This window comes from Crocodylus porosus, unplaced genomic scaffold, assembly GCF_001723895.1.
Source record: "Crocodylus porosus isolate Cpor-Errol unplaced genomic scaffold, CroPor_comp1, whole genome shotgun sequence".
Lineage (NCBI taxonomy): Eukaryota > Metazoa > Chordata > Crocodylia > Crocodylidae > Crocodylus > Crocodylus porosus.
Genome location: NW_017728918.1, coordinates 90,070,026 through 90,089,046, shown reverse-complemented (window position 1 = coordinate 90,089,046; position 19,021 = coordinate 90,070,026). Strand labels below are relative to the sequence as shown.

The following is a 19,021-nucleotide window of genomic DNA, read 5'->3' as shown; positions in this document are numbered from 1 at the left end:
GCAGGCATTGGGGGAGTCACTGTTCCCCCGAGCACTACCAGGAGTGTCTAGAAATAATGGTCACAGGCTAGATGTACACCTTGCTGGGGTCGTTTGACCCCAGTACTCTTTCCTGCCATGGCAGGGGGTCGAACTAGATGATCTACTCAGGTCCTTCTGACCATAGAAACTATGAAACTATACACTATAATACAATATTATTACCAATTGAAAAGTCACTGAGAAAATAATTAGGAGTGAAACATAAGCTAGAGTTAGACTGCTGATTATATAATTAATTGCCAAGAGTCACTGAAGTGTAATAAAGACATTTATATAATTCTGGTATAAGTAGATTTTACATTTATATAATTACATATTCACACACATGTTAAAGGCATCTTTTTTTCTTTGAATTTGTAACAAAACAATGAAAAGTCAGTGCTTGTTGTGGATTAAGTCTTTTACCCAACTAAGCTTTCTATCTACTTCACTGTACATGTGCACAGGGGAGAGCGAAGTTTATATATCAGTCCCCTGCCCTAAGGCCGCTTGCTAAAAACTTGACAGCAATGTATAGCATACAAAGGGTCTATTACATTTCTGACTTAGAATGCTTCGAACTTCAGGGCAAAACGTGGCTTTAAATCATTTGTTTTTTGTCCAAACTGAATAGAAAAATAAGATATACAGAGTTAAAATGGACTTTTTATTGAGTTAATTCTGCACCAGATGAGTTTGATACCCCTGGCACACAATATAATCCACTTGCTAGAGTGAACCTACATATATAAATAAAATTGTATCTTTTTAACTTAGTTTTTTTTTTAAATCGGGCCTTTCTTATTGTATAGGCTTTTGTATATGTTCACTCCTATTGTTTCTGAGATGCAGTTTCACCCTTCTGCCCAGTTTTTAAAAACCTGGGTAGACAAAGCCAACTGAGATGACAGGTTGGCAATGGTCTTGCTTTGGACACGGGGGCCTGGGCAACTTCCTGAGGTCCACTCCAACCCTAATTTTCTGTAATTCTATATCCTTTGCCACAGGACACTAGTTTGCAGGAGGTAGCAAAATGATGTCAGGAGGCAGCGTTGTCATAATGTGAAGCAATATCATCCAACTTGTGATGTCATTATGTTGTGATGCAACAGCATGTCCACATTCCTAAAATGCCTCTCAATTTACTCCCCATTCTACACACAGGTACTATCCCCTGGCTTCTACTACCTGCAATTATTTGCCTGAGAAACAAAGGCATTAAACTGTGGCTATAGGGGGCAGAAATAATTTATACTTTAGAAATAAAGCTTACACCAACCACTTCCATTTTCCTGCATAATTTTTTTTTTTTTTGCATATCTCATTTTGGGTCATTGCCATAGTTAGGGGCCCTCGCAGTGTTACTCTCACGTCAATCTAGTTGAGGATGGTCCTGCTTTGAGCAGGGGGGTGGACCAGATGACTTTCTGAGGTCTCTTCCAACCCTCATTTTCTATAATGATTCTATGATGGCAACACCTGGTATCAGCTCCAATTCAAGAAATTTTGAATGAGAATTTCAGTGAGTCTGTAGAACAGCAGCGCTCACACTGTTGGCCCAAGAGGAATGCCATGATTGAACAAAGATTAGGAGCCACCTCCCACCAGTCCCACTCACCAGTTCGGGCCCAGGATTGTGTCTCAGCCCCATGAGGATGGCCTGGCACAGCTCCCATGTGCCATGACCAGGTCCTGGTAGCCTGCATCACTTTCACCCAGCTCCACACACCAGGATGGGGGCTCTCCAAAGATTTGGCAGCCGGAGCCTGATGCTACTTCTCTGCTACCCATGAGGAAACTACAGACACTGGGGGTCATGCTCCCCTCCCCGCTGTGGGACAATGGCTGGTGTGGAGATGGGGAGGGAGTTGGCAGGGATCACTGAGTTGAGAAGCAGCATTGTTAGGTCTTAAATATGAAATTATCATATTGGAAGCTCAAAATTATCGTATTTGCTGGAAAAGTATTGTACAGTAGAAAATATGCAAATAGGTCTTATTTACTTCATACTGCGCATCGTAAGGTTTTTTTGTTTTTTTGTTTTGTTTTTTTTTTTTAGCACCGGTCCTGGAAGCACTGCAATACCAGGTCAATGCATGGAGTGGATGGAGCACGCTCCGGTTCCACCACCCAATACCAAAAAGAATCTGCTCAATATAGACCTCCTATGGAGGACATATCAGAGACAATTACCCTGAGGAGCTCGGCTGAACAGAGCTATAGACTGGGCGCATCGTAAGGTGGCAGCAAGCGAGTGAAAACTGGGTCATCAAAGTTGAAGCATTTCTCTATTTTGAGGCAAGCAGCCATAAGAAAGTGCTGGCAGCAAACCCAGGGTTGAAATAACCATACAAATACAACAATTACCGGATACCCAGCAACGCTGCAGAGAAGCAGAGCTGGGTGGGACCTCCAGAGGTCACCTACTCCGAGCCCCTGCAACCATCATCTCCTGCGCGTCACGGACGTGATGTGCAGAAGTCCAGGTCAACCCTAAAATCCAGCGCAGGGACCGCAGAAGCGCCAGCACCAACGCCCCACCCAGCGCCTCCAGCGCTCCCCAGAAGCGCAGGGCAGCGCGGAGTCACGTGACCACCCCCGCCTGCGTTCCACAGCACTTGGAATGTTCCATCTGCTGGGGTGACGTGGGGAGGTGAGGAAGGACTGCTTTGCGCGCATGCGCTCTGCGTGCAAACGTGCAGCGTCCTTCAGACACCGCGCGGTTGGGAGGCTCCGCCCTCTTTCAGGTGAAGGCGGGGGAGATGACCCGGTGACTGAGCGCAGCGACCATGACGCAGTCGGTGATGGTGCAGGGTGAGTGAGGGAGGGGGAAATGGGGTCTTCCCTCCTCTCCCCGCGCCCCCTTTCACCAGCGTGTCTTCCCCGCTTTGCAGTGGGCCAGTGCGGGAACCAGATCGGCTGCCGCTTTTGGGACCTGGCTCTGCGGGAGCATGCCGCCATTAACCAGGTAACGGCCGCCCAACCGCCGCCGAACCTTTCTAGGAGCGCTGCGCGGGCGGGCTGGAGCGCTAAGCCCCGCCCCCTCACGACTTGAGCGGAGCGGTAGGGGCGGGGCCTCGCGCGAAGCTGAGGGGGTGGCTCCAGGGCCTTGAAGTAGGGCCGGTGCTTTGCCTGCTCTTGGGGTGAGTCAGTAGGACTAGGGGCCGACTTGTCCCGTCCACTTCTTGCCTGCCTGCTGCGAGCCAGCAGGTTCCAACCCAAGGCTTGTCCTGGGTTAGATGTGCCTGTGGGAGCCAGGAGCAGCTGCATAGGAAACCAGTCAATCCAGAGTCTCCTAGATGTCTGACCCTGGAGGGTGCACAGCGGGGCTCAGAAAAAATTAACCTGGGTGCATCTCTTGTGTGCTATTAGGGGGCAGCATATTGCTCTGCAGTATATTGCCCATTTACACGTGCGCCCTGGTTGGGGGCACATTGAGGCGGGTTACAGTAGCCCTAGCTGGGAACGAGTCCAGGGGGTCAGCCTGCCAGCCCGGGGCTGCGGAGGGGCTGGCTGGGGCCTAATGGTGCTTCAGTATCAGGGCAGCATGAATTGTAGCTCTCCTGCTGCCAAATTTCTGTACCCATGGGGGGCCCGGTGGGTCAGATGATGGTGCTAGATCACACAGGCCTGTGACTGGATCCGGATGCAGGGTTGCTGCTGCTGGGTGTCATTCAGCTCACCACATCACACCTGTGGATTGGCCCCACCTGCTGAATCCAGTTCACAGGAGCAGAAGGTTTAAGTAAATGTGCCAATTCAAGGTGATTTCATTAAACTGCCACTAAGTTCCCATGTGGACCCCTTAGTACACAGTGAAAGTGGCATTCATTTTCTTTGGCATCGTCTGCTTTGGAAGCAAAGCAAGTTAAATCAAATGAAGGCCCGTTTAACTCAGAACAAGTGTGTTCGCACAGGCGTTTAATAGATCTATTTTAAAAATAAATTCAGATTACCTCTTATGAGCATCCTCATAGAGACAAGCTGTGACTATCTTAGTAAAAGGAATATTGTGACTCAAGTAGAAGTTGCTGTATTTTGATGCCAGGTGTACTTTTTGGATAATGTACACTACAGTGCGATATCATCCAGCCCACAGGGCCCCTGGATAGACCAGGAATTCAGGAGCAAGGTTGAGACCTGCCATCAAATTCTAGAGTACAGAGCTGCTGGTGAGGGATGCATGTTAGCAATGAAAGGGTGATTCTTAGATTCCTAGATGCTAGGGTCAGAAGGGCCCTCAACAGACCATCGAGTCTGACCCCCTGCCTAGGCAGGAAAGAGTGCTAGAGTCCAATTACCCCAGCCAGATGCCTATCGAGCCTTCTCTTAAAGACCCCCAAGGTAGGGGAGAGCACCACCTGCCTTGGAAGCCCATTCCAAATTTTGGCCATCCTTACTGTGAAGAAGTTTTTTCCTGATATCTAGCCTAAATCTGCTCTCTGTCAGTTTGTGACCATTGTTCCTTGAGACCCCCTGGTGAACAAAGCATCTCAGATCCCTTTCTGTGTCCTCCTAATGAATTTGGAGGCGGCCACAAGATCACCTCTTAGCCTTCCTTCTCTTGAGGCGGCTGAAGAGGTCCAGGTCTCTCAGTTTCTTCCATAGGGCTTGTCTTGTAAGCCCCTAACCGTATGAGTGGCCATTCTCTGGACCCTCTCGAGTCTATCAACATCCTTCTTGAAGTACAGTGCCCAAAACTGGATGCAGTACTCCAACTGTGGTCTGCCCAGTGCCGCATAGAGAGGAAGTATCACCTCCTTGGTTCTATTTGGATCACCTTGAGAGGCTAGACACCTTCAAGTCAGCTGGTCCTGACAGATTACACCCTAGAGTACTCAAGGAGCTGGCAGGTGTCATAGCCCAGCCATTGGCAAAATATTCAGAAACCTGTGGCGCTCAGATGAATTACCTGAAGACTGGAAGAAAGCCAGCGTGGTACCCATTTTCAAGAAAGGGCGGAAAGTAGATCCTGGGAATTACAAACCAATCAGCTGGACCTCAATCCCCGGTAAGATTCTCGAGAAAATTATCAGAGGTCCTTCTTGATAAGCTGGATGAGGGCAACATCCTGAGGGACAGCCATCTCCAGTTTGTTGCAGGTCAGTCTTGCCTGACCAATCTCACCTCCTTCTATGACCAGGTGACATATCACCTGGACAAGGGAGAAGAGATTGACATCCTATATCTGGACTTTAAAAAAGCCTTTGATCTAGTGTTCCATGACCTCCTCATGGAAAAATTGGCCAACTGTGGCCTTAGCTACACCACAGTCCGATGGCTAAGAAATTGACTCTGAGGTTGGACCCAGAGAGGTAGTGATAGGTGGTAGTGAATCATTATGGTGCTCTGTGACCAGTGGTGTCCCCCAAGGCTCTGTCCTTGGACTGGTTCTCTTTAACATCTTTATCAACAATGTGGACATTGGTGTCAGAAGCATACTGGCTAAGTTTGCCAATAACACTAAACTTTGGGGCATAGCGTCTGTACCTGAGGACAGGCTAGTGATCCAGGCTTATTGGATAAACTTAGTAAGTGGGCGGATACAAACCTGATAACATTCAATACCAGTAAATGTAAGGTACTCTACCTTGGGAGAAAAACCCACAGTATATTTATAGGGTCAGCACCACGCTTGCTAGCACCACTGCTGAAAGAGACTTGGGGGTCATGACTGACCACAAGGTCAACATGAGCCACCAGTGCAGTGTCAAAGCTGGTAAAGTAAACACTCTGGCTTGTATCCATAGATGCTTCTCAAGTAAATCTCAGGATGTCATCCTCCTGTTGTACTCGGCCTTGGCGAGGCAGCAGCTGGAGTACTGCATCCAGTTCTGGGCTCCACAATTCCAAGAATGATGTCAAGAAGCTTGAGAGAGTCCAGAGGAGAGCCACACGCATGATCACAGGGCAAAAGAATAGGCCTTACGAAGAGAGGCTGAGAGACATGGGACTCTACAGCCTGAAAAAGCTCAGGCTCAGGGGGGACCTGGTGGCTGCTTATAAGTACATAATGGGTGTGTATCAGGATCTGGGAGAACGTCTGTTCACCAGAGTGCCCCAATGAAAAACAAGGACCAACAGTCATAAACTCCTCCAAGACCATTTTAGGCTGGACATAAGGAAAAATTCCTTTACTTTCCGAGCCCCCAAGACCTGGAATAGACTCCCTCCAGAAGTGGTACAGGCACCTACTCAGGACTTATTCAAGAAGTGTTCAGATGCTTATCTTGCTGGGATCATTTGACCCTAGCTGACTTCCTGCCCCTGGGGCAGGGGACTGGACTTGATCTTCAAGGGCTCTTCCAGCCCTAACGTCTATGAAATTTATTTGTCATGCATCTGCTGATGCATGATAAAGTGTGGTTAGCTTTGCTGATGATTTCATCACACTGGGGGACCAAGGGAGTGTGATGCCTGTAGTTTAAGCCAGTTATAGTGGGCTTCTCAGGCAAATGGCTGTTTGTCATCTTTGAATGGTAGAGAATTAAGCCTTGCAGCACATGCCAGCCACTGTCCATGTGCAGCAGTTTCTGCTTTGTCTGCAGCAGAGATATCTAGAAGGAAAAAAGCTCTGAAACTTAGCGATGCTAATCAGTTTCAAGGCTGCTAATAGTCCCTCTGAAATTGATGATCTCTGAGAGCTCTCAGTCTCATTGTCATCTGACTCAGGGGTGCCCCGTGGCCTGCAATGTCATGTCATCCAGCCTGTGGGGCTTCCTACGGGTCCAGAAATTTGGCAGCACAGGAAGCGTGCTCCCCTCAAGCCCTGTGCACTAGATCCAGCACCTAATCCAAGTGCTCAGGCCTGGGGAGGGGTGATTCCAGGGCCCAATAGCAGCCTGGGAGGGGGCAGTACTGGGTCTCGGGGCCCAATCCTGGTACAGGGAGGACAGGAGGAACAGTACCAGCACCCCAGAATCCAGTCCCAGTGTGTGGGGGTGGGGGGGTAGCGCTGACCCCACCCAGGAACCCAGCTTGGCATGAGGTGAACCAATCGTGGCGCACAGAGCAGGGGGTGGTCCCAGGTTCCCAAGGCCTGATCTGGTCTGCAGATGCATCCCACTCCACTCATCTGGCTTGTGGGGCCAAATGATTGAGCACCATTGTTGTAAATGATAAGGTAACACTCTGAGGAGGCACATAGTAGTGTAGACAACTTTGCATATTCTGCACAAATTAACCTACTGCATCTTAAGTGGTACCTTTAATGTTGAGGTCAATAGAAGATGGCAGACAGCTTAGACTATTTGCATAATAGCTGTCCACCTTCATGATAGACACCTTAAGCAGTTTTGTCTGCGTATGGTTATAAATGCCCTCTTAATCCCTGAAATTTTACCTGTGACAAATGACTGTCAGTTCACAAAAAAATGCCATTACAGATTAGGGATGTAAATATTGATTAAATAAGTATCTGTTTAAACCCCACTGATGTTATGGGTTAAGTGGTTATCTGCCAGGAACTGGCTGAAGTAGTTCTTGCTGCTGCTGCCTTCAGCCAGCCCCTGCCCCTGGGCAGGTGCATGCTGACAGCAGCAGTGGGCTGGGAGCCCCCTTGCCCACTGCAGTGCATAGCTGTCTGGGGCTGGGGCTGCAAGCAGCTGCACCATGGTATGCAGGGCCCTGCCCAGGCTTGTTGCCAGCAGCAGGTGCATACACCTCGGGGAGGACAGCAGAGAAGGAGCCAGGGCTGCTACAAGGAAGATCAACAGCCCTTCTCAGCTCATTTGCTGCTTTCTTGTCATACTAGATACTAGTCCTCCCCCTCCTCATTCCTCCCTCACTCTATCCTGTCTGCCCTTTTGCCTTCCGGGGCACTGCCAGAATGCTTCCCATCCCGCACTAAACAACCAGTAAGGTATTACCGGTTATCAGTATCAAAGTTTAACCATTCACATCCCTATCACAGATGCCTTTTTATCCTAAGGCATTAAAGTTGTTCCCTATAAAGCAGGGATGTCAAAGATGCTGTACCCACAAAGAATAGTATCCAAGCCACAGTGGTGCCTGTGGGTCTCTGACCAGCCCCACATGCCACATGCAGCACATGCATGAGACTGGCTCCATATGCTGCGTGCAGTGCCCACACCAGCTCCAGCCTCACCTACTGCTTGCAGCATGTGGGACCAGCCTGTGGGCCCAGTACAGCCTGACCTCATGCCCCTCATCCAGCCTACTAGGCCAGATAAAATTGATACCCCTGCCATAAAGAGAATTTCAGGACAGGACTGATGGATTACATGTTGCCCACCTATAGCTTTTTACCTTTTGTATAATGATGCCTACAGTTAGAGATAGACCTCTATGATCTTTTTCATAGGCAACTATTTCCTTTTTCGATCTTGTACTTTCACACTCATTAAAAGTCATTTTAGGCTTTGTGGGCTGCTGGAACATGGTACAGCTACAGATAGAAGCACTTTCAAAGATGTACCTGCGTTGGCAGTACTGATCTAATGCTGACTTGTAGTGCTGCTGCCTTTTTTTCCCACTGTTGCTGTAGTCTGAATGGATATTAGCATTGCACTGGAAAGCATCCTCATTTAGAAAACATGAAGACCTTGAATGAAAAAGTTTTAATTCTTTGACTTTTGGATATGCCACATGAATGCAGTAATTTGATAGAAAGACTCAGACTTATGTGCCATTGAAGAATGTCTTCAGGCCCAGTTCTCCCTTGCCTCACTTCCATGTAAAGTAGCCCCTACAACCTGAAGTACAGTAGCTATGGATCAAAGGAATCATTCCTCAGGTCACGGGGTTGCCAGTTGGATATAGAATCTATGGAACCTGTCTACCCCGTTCCTTTTCAATTTCTGGGCCAGTGTGAATGCCTGGAGAAGAAATTGCTATTCTTTTCTTCTTGTGAGTCAAGTAGAATGCAAGTGATTTAGTATGGTAATTCCTGTATTTCTACTACCGTATAAAGCAAAGATGTCAAATTAGCTGGCAGACCATATTCCCTGCAAGCACCCATTGGGTTGATGCCACTGCTGCTGCTCATCCCCATTGCTGATGGTTGCTAATTTTCATAGCCAGCATTGATCAAAAATAATAAATCTGATGATAGGAAAAGGAGGGCTGGGCAGTAAAGTGTACCAATCTCTGCCAGTGGTTATGTTATGCTTTGGATTAGAGGCTGCTCACACCAAAATGGCAACTCTGCCAGCCACAATGAGGAAGTCCCATGAGCTGGATGACCTGCCTCCACAAGCCATGGATTTGACACCCCTAGTACACATCAACACATCTTCATTTTCACTTTACTCTTTAGTGAACAGCTGTACAATATGTATGGACCAGGTGTAATAACATAGATACAACATGGAGAGCAGTAAGCTAAGTTACTGCCCTGATTGATAATGTTACTGTGTGTTCCATTATAAAAAAGAAAAGCTGAATGATGATATTCATGAAGTCTTTAGTTGACTAAAACTATCTTTTGTTATCAAAAGAATCGTTTGGTTTCTTAACTTCAGATTCTGTCTGTGTTTTTGGGTAAATATGATTGTGCACCATTGACTAGAAATGGCACTGAAAATCTCTGAAGTTGCACACAACTTCTCACACAATGTTTTCATTTTTAGAAAGGAATTTATGATGAAGCATTAAGCAGTTTCTTTAGAAATGTGGATACCAGGTAAGCTTTATTGTTTCTGGAGAGCTTTTTGAAGTTTAACTCGGTAATGTTTATTTTAATTGATTTCAGTATTTGCTCTTGCCCTGAACAGGAAGTGCAGTTTTATCTTTGTTTCAGGTCAAATTGCTGTTTTGTGGTAGAAAGTGTTCCTACTGTGTTTTACTTTCTACTTTCTGTTTGATACATTGTGTTTCTCCTCCTCCGCTTATTACTCTACTTCCCTTGCTATTCTAATATGTTGAAAACCTTTTTTCCTTCTCCCTCCTTCCCAGAAGAAAGGCAGTCAAGACTTGATGACTCTGCAGGCCTTATAAATCTTCATTTAAAAAAATTATTCTGCTACCATCTGTCAGGTCTAAATAGAAATAATGGCCTCCAGCATTTATTGAAGAATTTTATAAAAGGAATTCACTTAAGAATCACTTTCTGTGATGCAGAAGTTGAGAGAATTTGCCTGACCTTTTCTGTCTTGAGCACAAAGGTAGTTAAGGTAGAAAAGTGCTTTTCCCATCATGTTGCCACCCTACTATCTTCTTTCTGTCCATTCTTACAAGCCCTGTATGCTGCAGTGTCCTAAAAGGACTAAAGTAGTTTTGCACTTATTGCTGTAGTAGGACATTGTCAACTCAATTTTAGCAGTCATTATATCATAGGTAAGTTTGTATTACAGAGTACAATTGCAACATGAGCTATAAAACTTTGGGGGGTTGGCATTGAAATGACAAACCAAAACCTAGAACCTAGTAGGTGCATCTATACATATGCTTTACTATGGAGTTGACCAATTAGCTCCATAGTAAAGCATCATCATCTACATGTCTGCCCGTATTAGGGTGCAGTAAATTAACTCCACTGTAGGATAATACTGTCCGGGACAAGTACTGTCCTATGGCAGAGTACTTTACGCCACCAAAAAACATGTGTAGACAGTGACTGGGGCTGGCTGAGGCACAAGGGTAATACAGTGTGAAGGCTGTAGCCAGCCCAGACGCCACCACCGAGAGCCTGGGGCTGACCCCGGGGCCTCTGTGAAAACTCAACCCAAAAGCAGCTGCCTGTGCCTGCTCTGGAGTTTATTGCATCAGGATAATTGCACACATAGATGCACCTAGTGAGTGGTTGTTTTGAGTACTTGCTTGGATTTTAGATCATTTAAGTTTTTACCTCTTCCTAAAACAGCTTAAAAGCTTTTGGACCCATCCTTTGGTTACACTACTGCTGCTTGTGTGTTGAATATCATTTATATTATTAGTGTTTGTCTACAAATTGTAGTTTAGCCTTATGTTTGTAATAGGAAATGTAGGCCATGATTAGGCTGATATATTTTAATTTGACACTTCTACCACAGTACAAGCATCATTTCTCAGTTATGTAGGGAAGTATATGAAAAGAGTTCAAATCTTGTAGTTTCAGTTCAATACCCTACCTGGCAATAGTTTTGAAACCAATTTAGAAAATAATTTAGGGAAAAACTGCTAAATGCTCCCTTGCCCATTTAAAAAAATGTTGACACGGAGCTTATGCAAAGTTATTGTAGATACAGAACCCAAGTCTTAACACGGGGAAACTCCAGTCCTCTGCATTGCACTTCACAGTCTTTCACAGTCATTGCACTAATCTGGGTTATCCTGTCTTTGATCACTGTAAACCACACTGCTCTCCCAGAACCAGGGATAGAATCCAGAAATCTGATCAGTATTGTATTAATGAGTTCTGATTCTGTTACACATTAGTAAACTGTTCTTCTTCTGTCTGGTCTGGAAAGGAGCTGGCAAGTATTTACTTGTTCAGCTTTTAATGGTATTAATCCAGGGATCTGAAGTACTGGCAATTTTAATCCAAGTCAGAGGTTATCAACTGTTCGTATGTGTACCCCCAGGGGTACTTGGGAAGACCGTAGGGGCTACGCGCAGGCAGGCAGGGATGGAGTGCTGCCACCCACCACCCCATGCCGCCGCCTCCCAAGAACAGGGCAGGGGGAGTGGTGGGGGGAGGGCAGTAGCGCTCCTCTGCGGGCTGCACAGGTGCCACCTGGCTAGTTGGCACAGCAAGGGGGTGGAACTCACACGTAGCCCTGCCCATCACCCCTCCCACTCCGTGTCCATCCGCACCCCTCCTCAGCCCCCACTCCACGTCCAGCCACATGCCCCTCACCTTCCCCCCCACCATGTCCGGCCACCAGGGCTACACTTATTAAACAAGTTTGAAAACCCCCGTTCTAGGTGGAAAGATGGTGTGATTGCATGTAATTTAGACAGTGAAAAGACCACTTTTAAAACAGGTTTTTCACTTGCTATAAAATATAATAATCTGTAAATAACAATCTTAATTTTTATTCACATTTAACATTCCAGTTGCTTCTCACACATTTTGCTTATGTCAGTGAATGTATTATGTATTCTCTTTCATTCCTTCTCTATCAGAGAATATGAGAATGTGTACACTACAAAGCCACTGTTGCTATAGCTATTTCAACAGAGCCACTTAGTGAAGTGGCATCATATGCCAACAGCTATTTTATGCCAACATAGCTATAGCACTTCCCCTAACAACATGAGTTAAGCCAAAAAAAAACCCTTTTCCTTGGATACAGTAGTGTCTTATACGGGGGGGGGGATTTTGTTAGCTTATCTGTCAGCCAAGAGGAGTGACCTTTTCATACTTGTCTTCTAGAGCATAACGGTAGTGGCAAAACACTGTTGTGTTAACCAGGACTGGGAATGACTATGCATGAAATTAATTTAACTGACTAAATTCTGGCGTAGTTCATAACAGGGCTTATTGCTCCCAGGTGTCATGTTTACACGTGTGCCCAGGATTGCAGCACATTGAGCTGTATCGGAACAGCCCTAGCTGACAGTGGGCCTGCGGGATCTGCCTGCCACCCAGGGCTGCTCTAACCCAGCTCAGTATACTGTAGAGAGGTTGTCTGGGGCACAAAGGTGGGTGGCAGCAGTGCTGGGAGGAAGCTATGGGAGAGGCTGCAGCCACTCCAGAATTCACCGTAGCACCCCCCAGCTCCTCCTCCCAGCACAGACCAGACCAACACCTCTACTGGGATCAGCCTGGCATAGGCCCAGCCCGCAGTAGCAGTCCAGACCACCCTGCATGCAGATCCGGGGGCGCACGCTACCCCATGCCCTCCTGGGGTGCACACAGCAGTGGGAGCTGCTCCTGCCCTGCACCCCCTGGACAAGCCACTCGATGCCTCCATTCTCCACTCCACCCCAGCTGGGCAGTACTTACCCCAGCCCCACTCCCTCCCTTACCATGGGGTCCTATGGGAGCAGTGCTAGGGGCAGGGCTACAGCCACTCCAGAATTCACTGTAGCCCCGTCAACCCCCAGCCCAGCACCACACAAAGAAGAGCCCAGTGCTGCCCCGGCTGCAGCCCGCAGTACTATCCTGCCCTGCCCTGCGCACAGATCTGGGGGCACAAGCCTCCCATGCCTTCCTGGAGTGCACATAGCAGCAGGAGCTGCCCCCCCCAGCTCGGTTCTGTGCCCAGCCCTGGCTGGGCAGCCCCTGCCCCACTTCCTCCCCCATGCCCCTTCCCCCACAACAGACTTACCAGCTGGACCCGGCTGTGCTCCTGGCCACCCATGTGCTGTGCTGCAGCTGCACGCACACACACGGCAAATACGGTCACATCAGTTCTGCGTACTCCCTATGACCCTTTTAAGTACCCCTAGGGGTACATGTACCCCTGGTTGACAACCACAGCTTTCAAGTATACTTGTTATTTCTACCAGATTTTAGAGCTATACTGGTTTCTGATTTGTCTGGTCCAGAGACAGATTTAGAGGTGGTTTAGAACCATCTCTGAGCTCCTGCATTGAGAATAGTTCAGTCAAGACCTGCAGTTCTGGTCCCACAGATATCAGATATGAATTGGAATTCAACACATTGCTAATCAGTGCTTGTATTTAGTAGAATATAGAGGTGATTCTGAAGTACACTTTTAATAATGATCTCAGCTTCTGGGTGACGTTACCCTTAAAATATATATCATTGGAATAATATTCTGTTGTTGCTGTTTATAGGGGAAATGTAAGATTTTAGCTAGCAGCATGCTGTATTTGTGAGCTGGTTTTGTTGGTTTACATTGAAACAAACCTCCTTTAAAAAGTAGAAGTCAATGCAGAAATGATGTTATGGCATTTGTTGTCTTGTTTCCTATATAATGGTTTTGATTGTGAAAAACACATTTTCTTTTCCAGAACTGATGGTGATGGTATTGATATTTACAAAGGAAAAATCTGCTCTCTAAAAGCACGAGTAAGACAAATTTGAAAGGTCATTTCTTATATATTGCATTTTCTGTCTGATAGGAAAGGAGTCTTGCTTTGAGCCTTCTGCCTTTCTCCTTTCTCTTATAAATGTGTACAAGTCTTTCAATTATGCCTAAAGCTGCAATTTCCCACATTGTTGTATCTGTATTAGAGTGCAGCTTTCAGTAGTGATTTCTAACATAGTTTTGTAAAATGATTGTGCAGATTATAAGTGAGATTCTTGGTTGGGGTTTAACATTTTTTTAAGTAAAGTTTTTCTTTTTTATGTGAGACTTGTTAACCAATGTTTAAGCAGCAGCATATGGTTAGTTTTCTTAATGAGTGCTTTTCATTATTACTTTTGGTCTTTAAGATTTTAAACAATAAAAAGAAAAGTTATAATAATTGAAATTGTGTTTCACTACATTTTTGTTTTCTAACAAAGGCAAGCAGAATGAATTTTTTTGGAGTTGGCTCCTCAATCAATAATGTATCTTTTAAGAAAAAAAAATCTGTCTGTGCCTGAAAATTTGAAAAAAAACAAGAGAAACAGGTTTTTATCTTGATAATGCATTCATTTTCCTTGTACATTTCTTTAAAAGAGTGGCATTTTGACTGAATGGAAATTCTTTTCCTTTCCCAGGCACTCTTGATTGACATGGAGGAGGGTGTAGTAAATGAAATTCTACAAGGGCCATTGAGAGACGTGTTTGACAGCAAGCAGCTTATCACAGATGTTTCTGGATCAGGGAACAACTGGTGAGAATAAATTCTGCAAACTCTTTTTTTCATAAGGCATTTTTAACTACTAATTAGATGGCAGCTGAAAAGGGAATGATAGCAATAGCTGTCTAGTAAATTCTATTGCACCTGGGGGAGCGGCAGCATATTATCGGTGAACTTTACAGTTGCTGTTGCCTTGAAGAGAGCTTTGAAAAGCTTTTTATATAAAGATCATTTTGCTGATGTATCATTTGGCTGTTTCTCCTTCCCCTCTTGAAACAAAGCACACTGGGATCATGAAAGTACCTCTGTTTCTTAGGTATCCATTTGCTCCATATGCTCGTTCCTCATTGAAAGTTATAACGTGGTTTGGGACACTGTAAAACAACTGTAGAAACTGAGTGTGGAACAAGTGACAGGAACAGATGGACTTCTGAATTCTAAGTAACGTAGCTCTTCCCTTTGTCCATACACACTAAATCACAAAAAAGGAAAAGTTCAGAATAAAATAGATCAGCAGAAAATATTTTAATTTTTTTTTCTTGGATGATAGCAAATAGTTAATAATACTCCAGGGCATTTATACATTCGGCTCTGCATGTGAGCTGAGGCAAACTACACTGCGCCGCATGCAGTTGTGTAAGTAGCAAAATGTGCATCAGCACGCAGAAAATGGCTGCAGTGCACTTTTGAACTAAGGCAGACAGGGTTCTTTGGGTGAATCTGATATCTTTTATTAGACCAACTTACATTTAAAACACACCTCCAAGGTGTTTTAGTTCAAAAGCACACCATCGCCACTTTCTCAGCGCTGACACATTTCACCATTTATGCAACTGTGTGCGTTACAGTGCCGGGCACTTTTCAAAGCATCCAGCACTGTGATGCATACATGTGTAAAAATGCTCCCGTACACTAATGAATGAGTGTGTATCACCAAATATAAAAACCACAGGGGTAGTGAATCCAATAATATTCACAAAATGAACGTGTTAGCTGTAGTAGAAGTGACCATGCTTTTACCAGAAGTATTGTTTGTTAACTACAAATTCTCTTATTTTGCGGCTCTTCTATTAAAGATGAATGAAGATGATTAAACGTATTAAATAGTCCTTTCTTATAGTTGTTGATAGGAATAGGTTGAAGAGAAAAGCTGTTTCTTCTTCCTGATTTGTGAATAAAAACTAATAAACTAGACCAACAGGTATCCATATCAGATCCAATTTCATCATTTTTCACACAGTTCAGTCTTCTAACATTGCAATTTGTTTTTCCTTGAGAGTGAAATACTGAGAGCAGATCCTGAACAAATCTGCAGCAATGCACACAGTTTAGAACAGGAGAAACCAGAGTAAAAAAAAAACTAGGTTAACTTTTTCTTAAGCACTTTTTATATTTCCAGGGCTGTAGGTCACAAACTGTATGGCTGTCAGTACCAGGAGAATATTGTGGAAAAGCTGAGAAGGACTGCAGAACACTGTGATTGTTTGCAGTGTTTTTTTGTAATTCATTCCATGGGAGGAGGTAAGCATTTTCCATGGTCAAAATGACTACCAATGTTAGAAGTAAAAAGGAAACCATATCTTGAAAACGTTTCACTTTAATAAGCTAAGATTCTGATAAGGATTTTTTTAAGTAATATCCCTGTAAGACTATTCTAATATAATTTATCTTAACATCTTGCCTCCAGAGCTTGAGCCATAGACCAGAATTGCTTCATTAGCACAGATTAAAATGTTTTTACAATTTAAGTGTGGTACATCCCCATTATAACGAACCCCACGCACAGTTGTGAGAAGTTTATTTAAAGGAGTTTACTATAACACAATTAATTTACTGCATCATAATAATGAAAAAAATGGTTCCCACTGTTGTTCAGTAGTGTCTGTTGGAAGACAGGGGTTGTTCTAAAAAGGTTTTGTTATAGACTATGTAACTTCTTTATAAGATAAGAGCGAACAAATTGATTAAAAAATACATGGGAGTACAAGGAAAGAATGAAGCAATATACCATACAAGTTTGGTGTGTGTGTGTATATATACATACTGTACAAATTATACATGATATTTGTTCAAAGCTAAAAGGCTTGTGACTTAGCATATAGTTCATTGGGCTGGACTCCAGCAGAGAGATTTCAAGCTGTGGTGATCCCATAGCTCAGCATTGCTTAGTATGTGAGCACTCCAGATGATACTCCCATCAAAAGAGCCATGTGTTAATTAGCCCCTCACTCATGCCTGGAACTAGGTGTTCCTCATGCTGATTGTGGGGGAAGCTCATCTTATATTTGAGTAAATATGGCAGTGGTCAATGTGATAAGCAATGGTTTCTGGACAGCCTTACAACTGTCAAGGAATTTTTTGCATGAAAGGAAGGTTTTAAGGAAAGTTTTGAAGAATAATGAGGTAGATGAATTTTGTCCCTTCTCCTTCCACAACAGGTTTTCTTACAACCTTTTTGTATTTTTTTAAATCATTAATATGAATGAATTTGTTCTCTTAATACTTTTTCTTTATGAACGAATCCCATGTAAACTTCATTTTAACAGCAAAATTGTGACTGTATACCAAGCCAAAGAAATCTTGAACGCTTTCAGTGCTTTTATAGTGAGTAAGCATTTTGAAAGGTTATGGTTTGAAAACTGACTGAAATTGCAAGCCGTATTGTATGTTTGTGCACTGTGTCTTCAGTGCCATCTGCTTAATTTGAGAGAACCTGTATATTATTGCTGTCAGCACTGGAAAAAAGCAGCTATATTCTTTTCATCCTTCAGCCTAGTAATTGAACTTGCCAGCTGTTGAGATTTCAGAATATTAGCTGTCCAAGGCAGAAAATTCACTGTTTAATTTTTAGATCTCTGATATGAACCTAATGCTGTCAGAAAAAAGAATAAAAATAAGTTCTGACTTGAAAATTGAACAAACTTAATAAGTAAGCCACTGAAAGGAAACCTAATTTGGAACACCAAACAGTAGCATTTCCAGTCATCTTGCTGTTGTGCATACAAACTGAATTGTGTGGAAATTCTCGAACTAATAATGGTGCTACACTGATTTACTTCCCCTTCCCCCCCATCCATAAAAATGATGTATCTACACTTAAAAGTTGCAATGCTCTTTGAACTGCCCTACTGTACTACTTGCATTTGTGTTTTAGGCTTGAGGAAACTATGTTGAACTGCTCAGTTCTTATAAAAATTACAAAACCAAATCTTTTTATAACTATTCATGCTTACATTTTGGACACTAAAGTTAGCTAGACAGCAGAAATGTATCAAGGGAAGCTGTGGTCCCACAAGAAATGTTCCATAAAACATTACAGGGTACCTTCAAAAGAGCTTGCTACTGAGGCTGAACAGAAAGCTTTTAGTGTAATGTTTGTGTTAAAGTGCCAGTTCTGGGTTTGCAAAACTTCTATTTGGAAACAATAAACCTTAACATATTTCCAATTTCAAAATTGTCAAAAAGACATGTTTCAACATAGTAAAAATGAACTCTGTGGAGCGCAGCAGTGCTGTGGGGGCTTGGAGGGCTCTGGCCCGCTCCAGACCTCAGTGCTGCCATGCACAGCCCACCGCAGCTCTGCCTGCTCTGCAGCACAGCGCCCTTGCTGGGCTCCCCCACATTGTGACAGGGCAAACAAGGACCATGCCCCCTCCCACTGCAGCAGCAGGACAGGGGCACAGCCAGACGGGGCCCCATGGCGAGTGGGGAGAGGAGCAGGGACAGGGGTTATGCAGACCCAGCTGCCAGTTGGGGTATAGGGGAGACTAACTCTCCTCCCTGCTCCCCTTTGCTTCAGAGCTCAGGGTGCCCTGGTGCTGCAGCAGCGAGTGGGGAACGCCTGGCAGACCTGACTGGGGTTTCTGCCGGTGGAATAGAGAGGTGGGAATTAAATCCCTCTCTGGCCAGATCCCCCGCCCCTGCCTGTCCCTGCTTGGGCTGGGGAGCAGAGGGGCGGTGACCAAGGGTTGGGGGGTCCCCCCACAGCCAATCCTGACAACCCTCAACTGGCAGTGGCACGCCGCTGGCACTTCCAAGTCAGTGGGATCGGCCACCTAGGTACTGCTTCTCCTGGTGCACTCCCTGGCCAGTGCTCTCAGGCTGGGCACCAGCACTCTCACTTAAACCAGGAAGGGGTCTGGAACAGACATTGCATAAACCAGTTTGAGCCAAACCAGTTAAGTCTGATACTTACTACATTCAGCCAGATTTATCTCAAACTGGTTTCAGCTATTCTCAAACTGGTTTATGTGTCTGTTTCATAGTTTCTAGGGTCAGAAGGGACCTGAGGAGATCATCAAGTCCAACCCCCTGCCATGGCAGGAAAGAGTATTGGGGTCAAACGACCCCAGCAAGGTAT

At 44.9% G+C, this 19,021-nt stretch overlaps 1 protein-coding gene and 1 long non-coding RNA gene across 4 annotated transcripts in view; one reads left to right on the top strand and one right to left on the bottom strand.

Annotated features, from left to right (window-relative positions):
- Positions 1–2,040, bottom strand: part of LOC109311950 — a 7,545-nt gene extending 5,505 nt beyond the window's left edge. The window contains exon 1 of the long non-coding RNA XR_002101667.1: positions 179–2,040. This is a non-coding gene — a long non-coding RNA (uncharacterized LOC109311950). The remainder of the gene's footprint in view (positions 1–178) is intronic.
- Positions 2,041–2,719: 679 nt separating this feature from the next.
- The window catches only part of TUBE1 (tubulin epsilon 1), a 27,628-nt gene continuing 11,326 nt past the window's right edge, over positions 2,720–19,021 (top strand). The window contains exons 1-6 of one of the 3 annotated variants that reach the window (XM_019537930.1): positions 2,720–2,835; positions 2,916–2,989; positions 9,612–9,664; positions 13,885–13,942; positions 14,579–14,694; positions 16,061–16,182. In XM_019537930.1, coding sequence (XP_019393475.1) covers positions 2,811–2,835; positions 2,916–2,989; positions 9,612–9,664; positions 13,885–13,942; positions 14,579–14,694; positions 16,061–16,182 — 448 coding nt within the window. In that variant the 5' untranslated portion in view covers positions 2,720–2,810. Of the gene's footprint in view, positions 2,836–2,915; positions 2,990–8,320; positions 9,665–13,884; positions 13,961–14,578; positions 14,695–16,060; positions 16,183–19,021 lie in introns of those variants that run through there. The other 2 variants (XM_019537931.1, XM_019537932.1) reach the window with 2 other exon arrangements.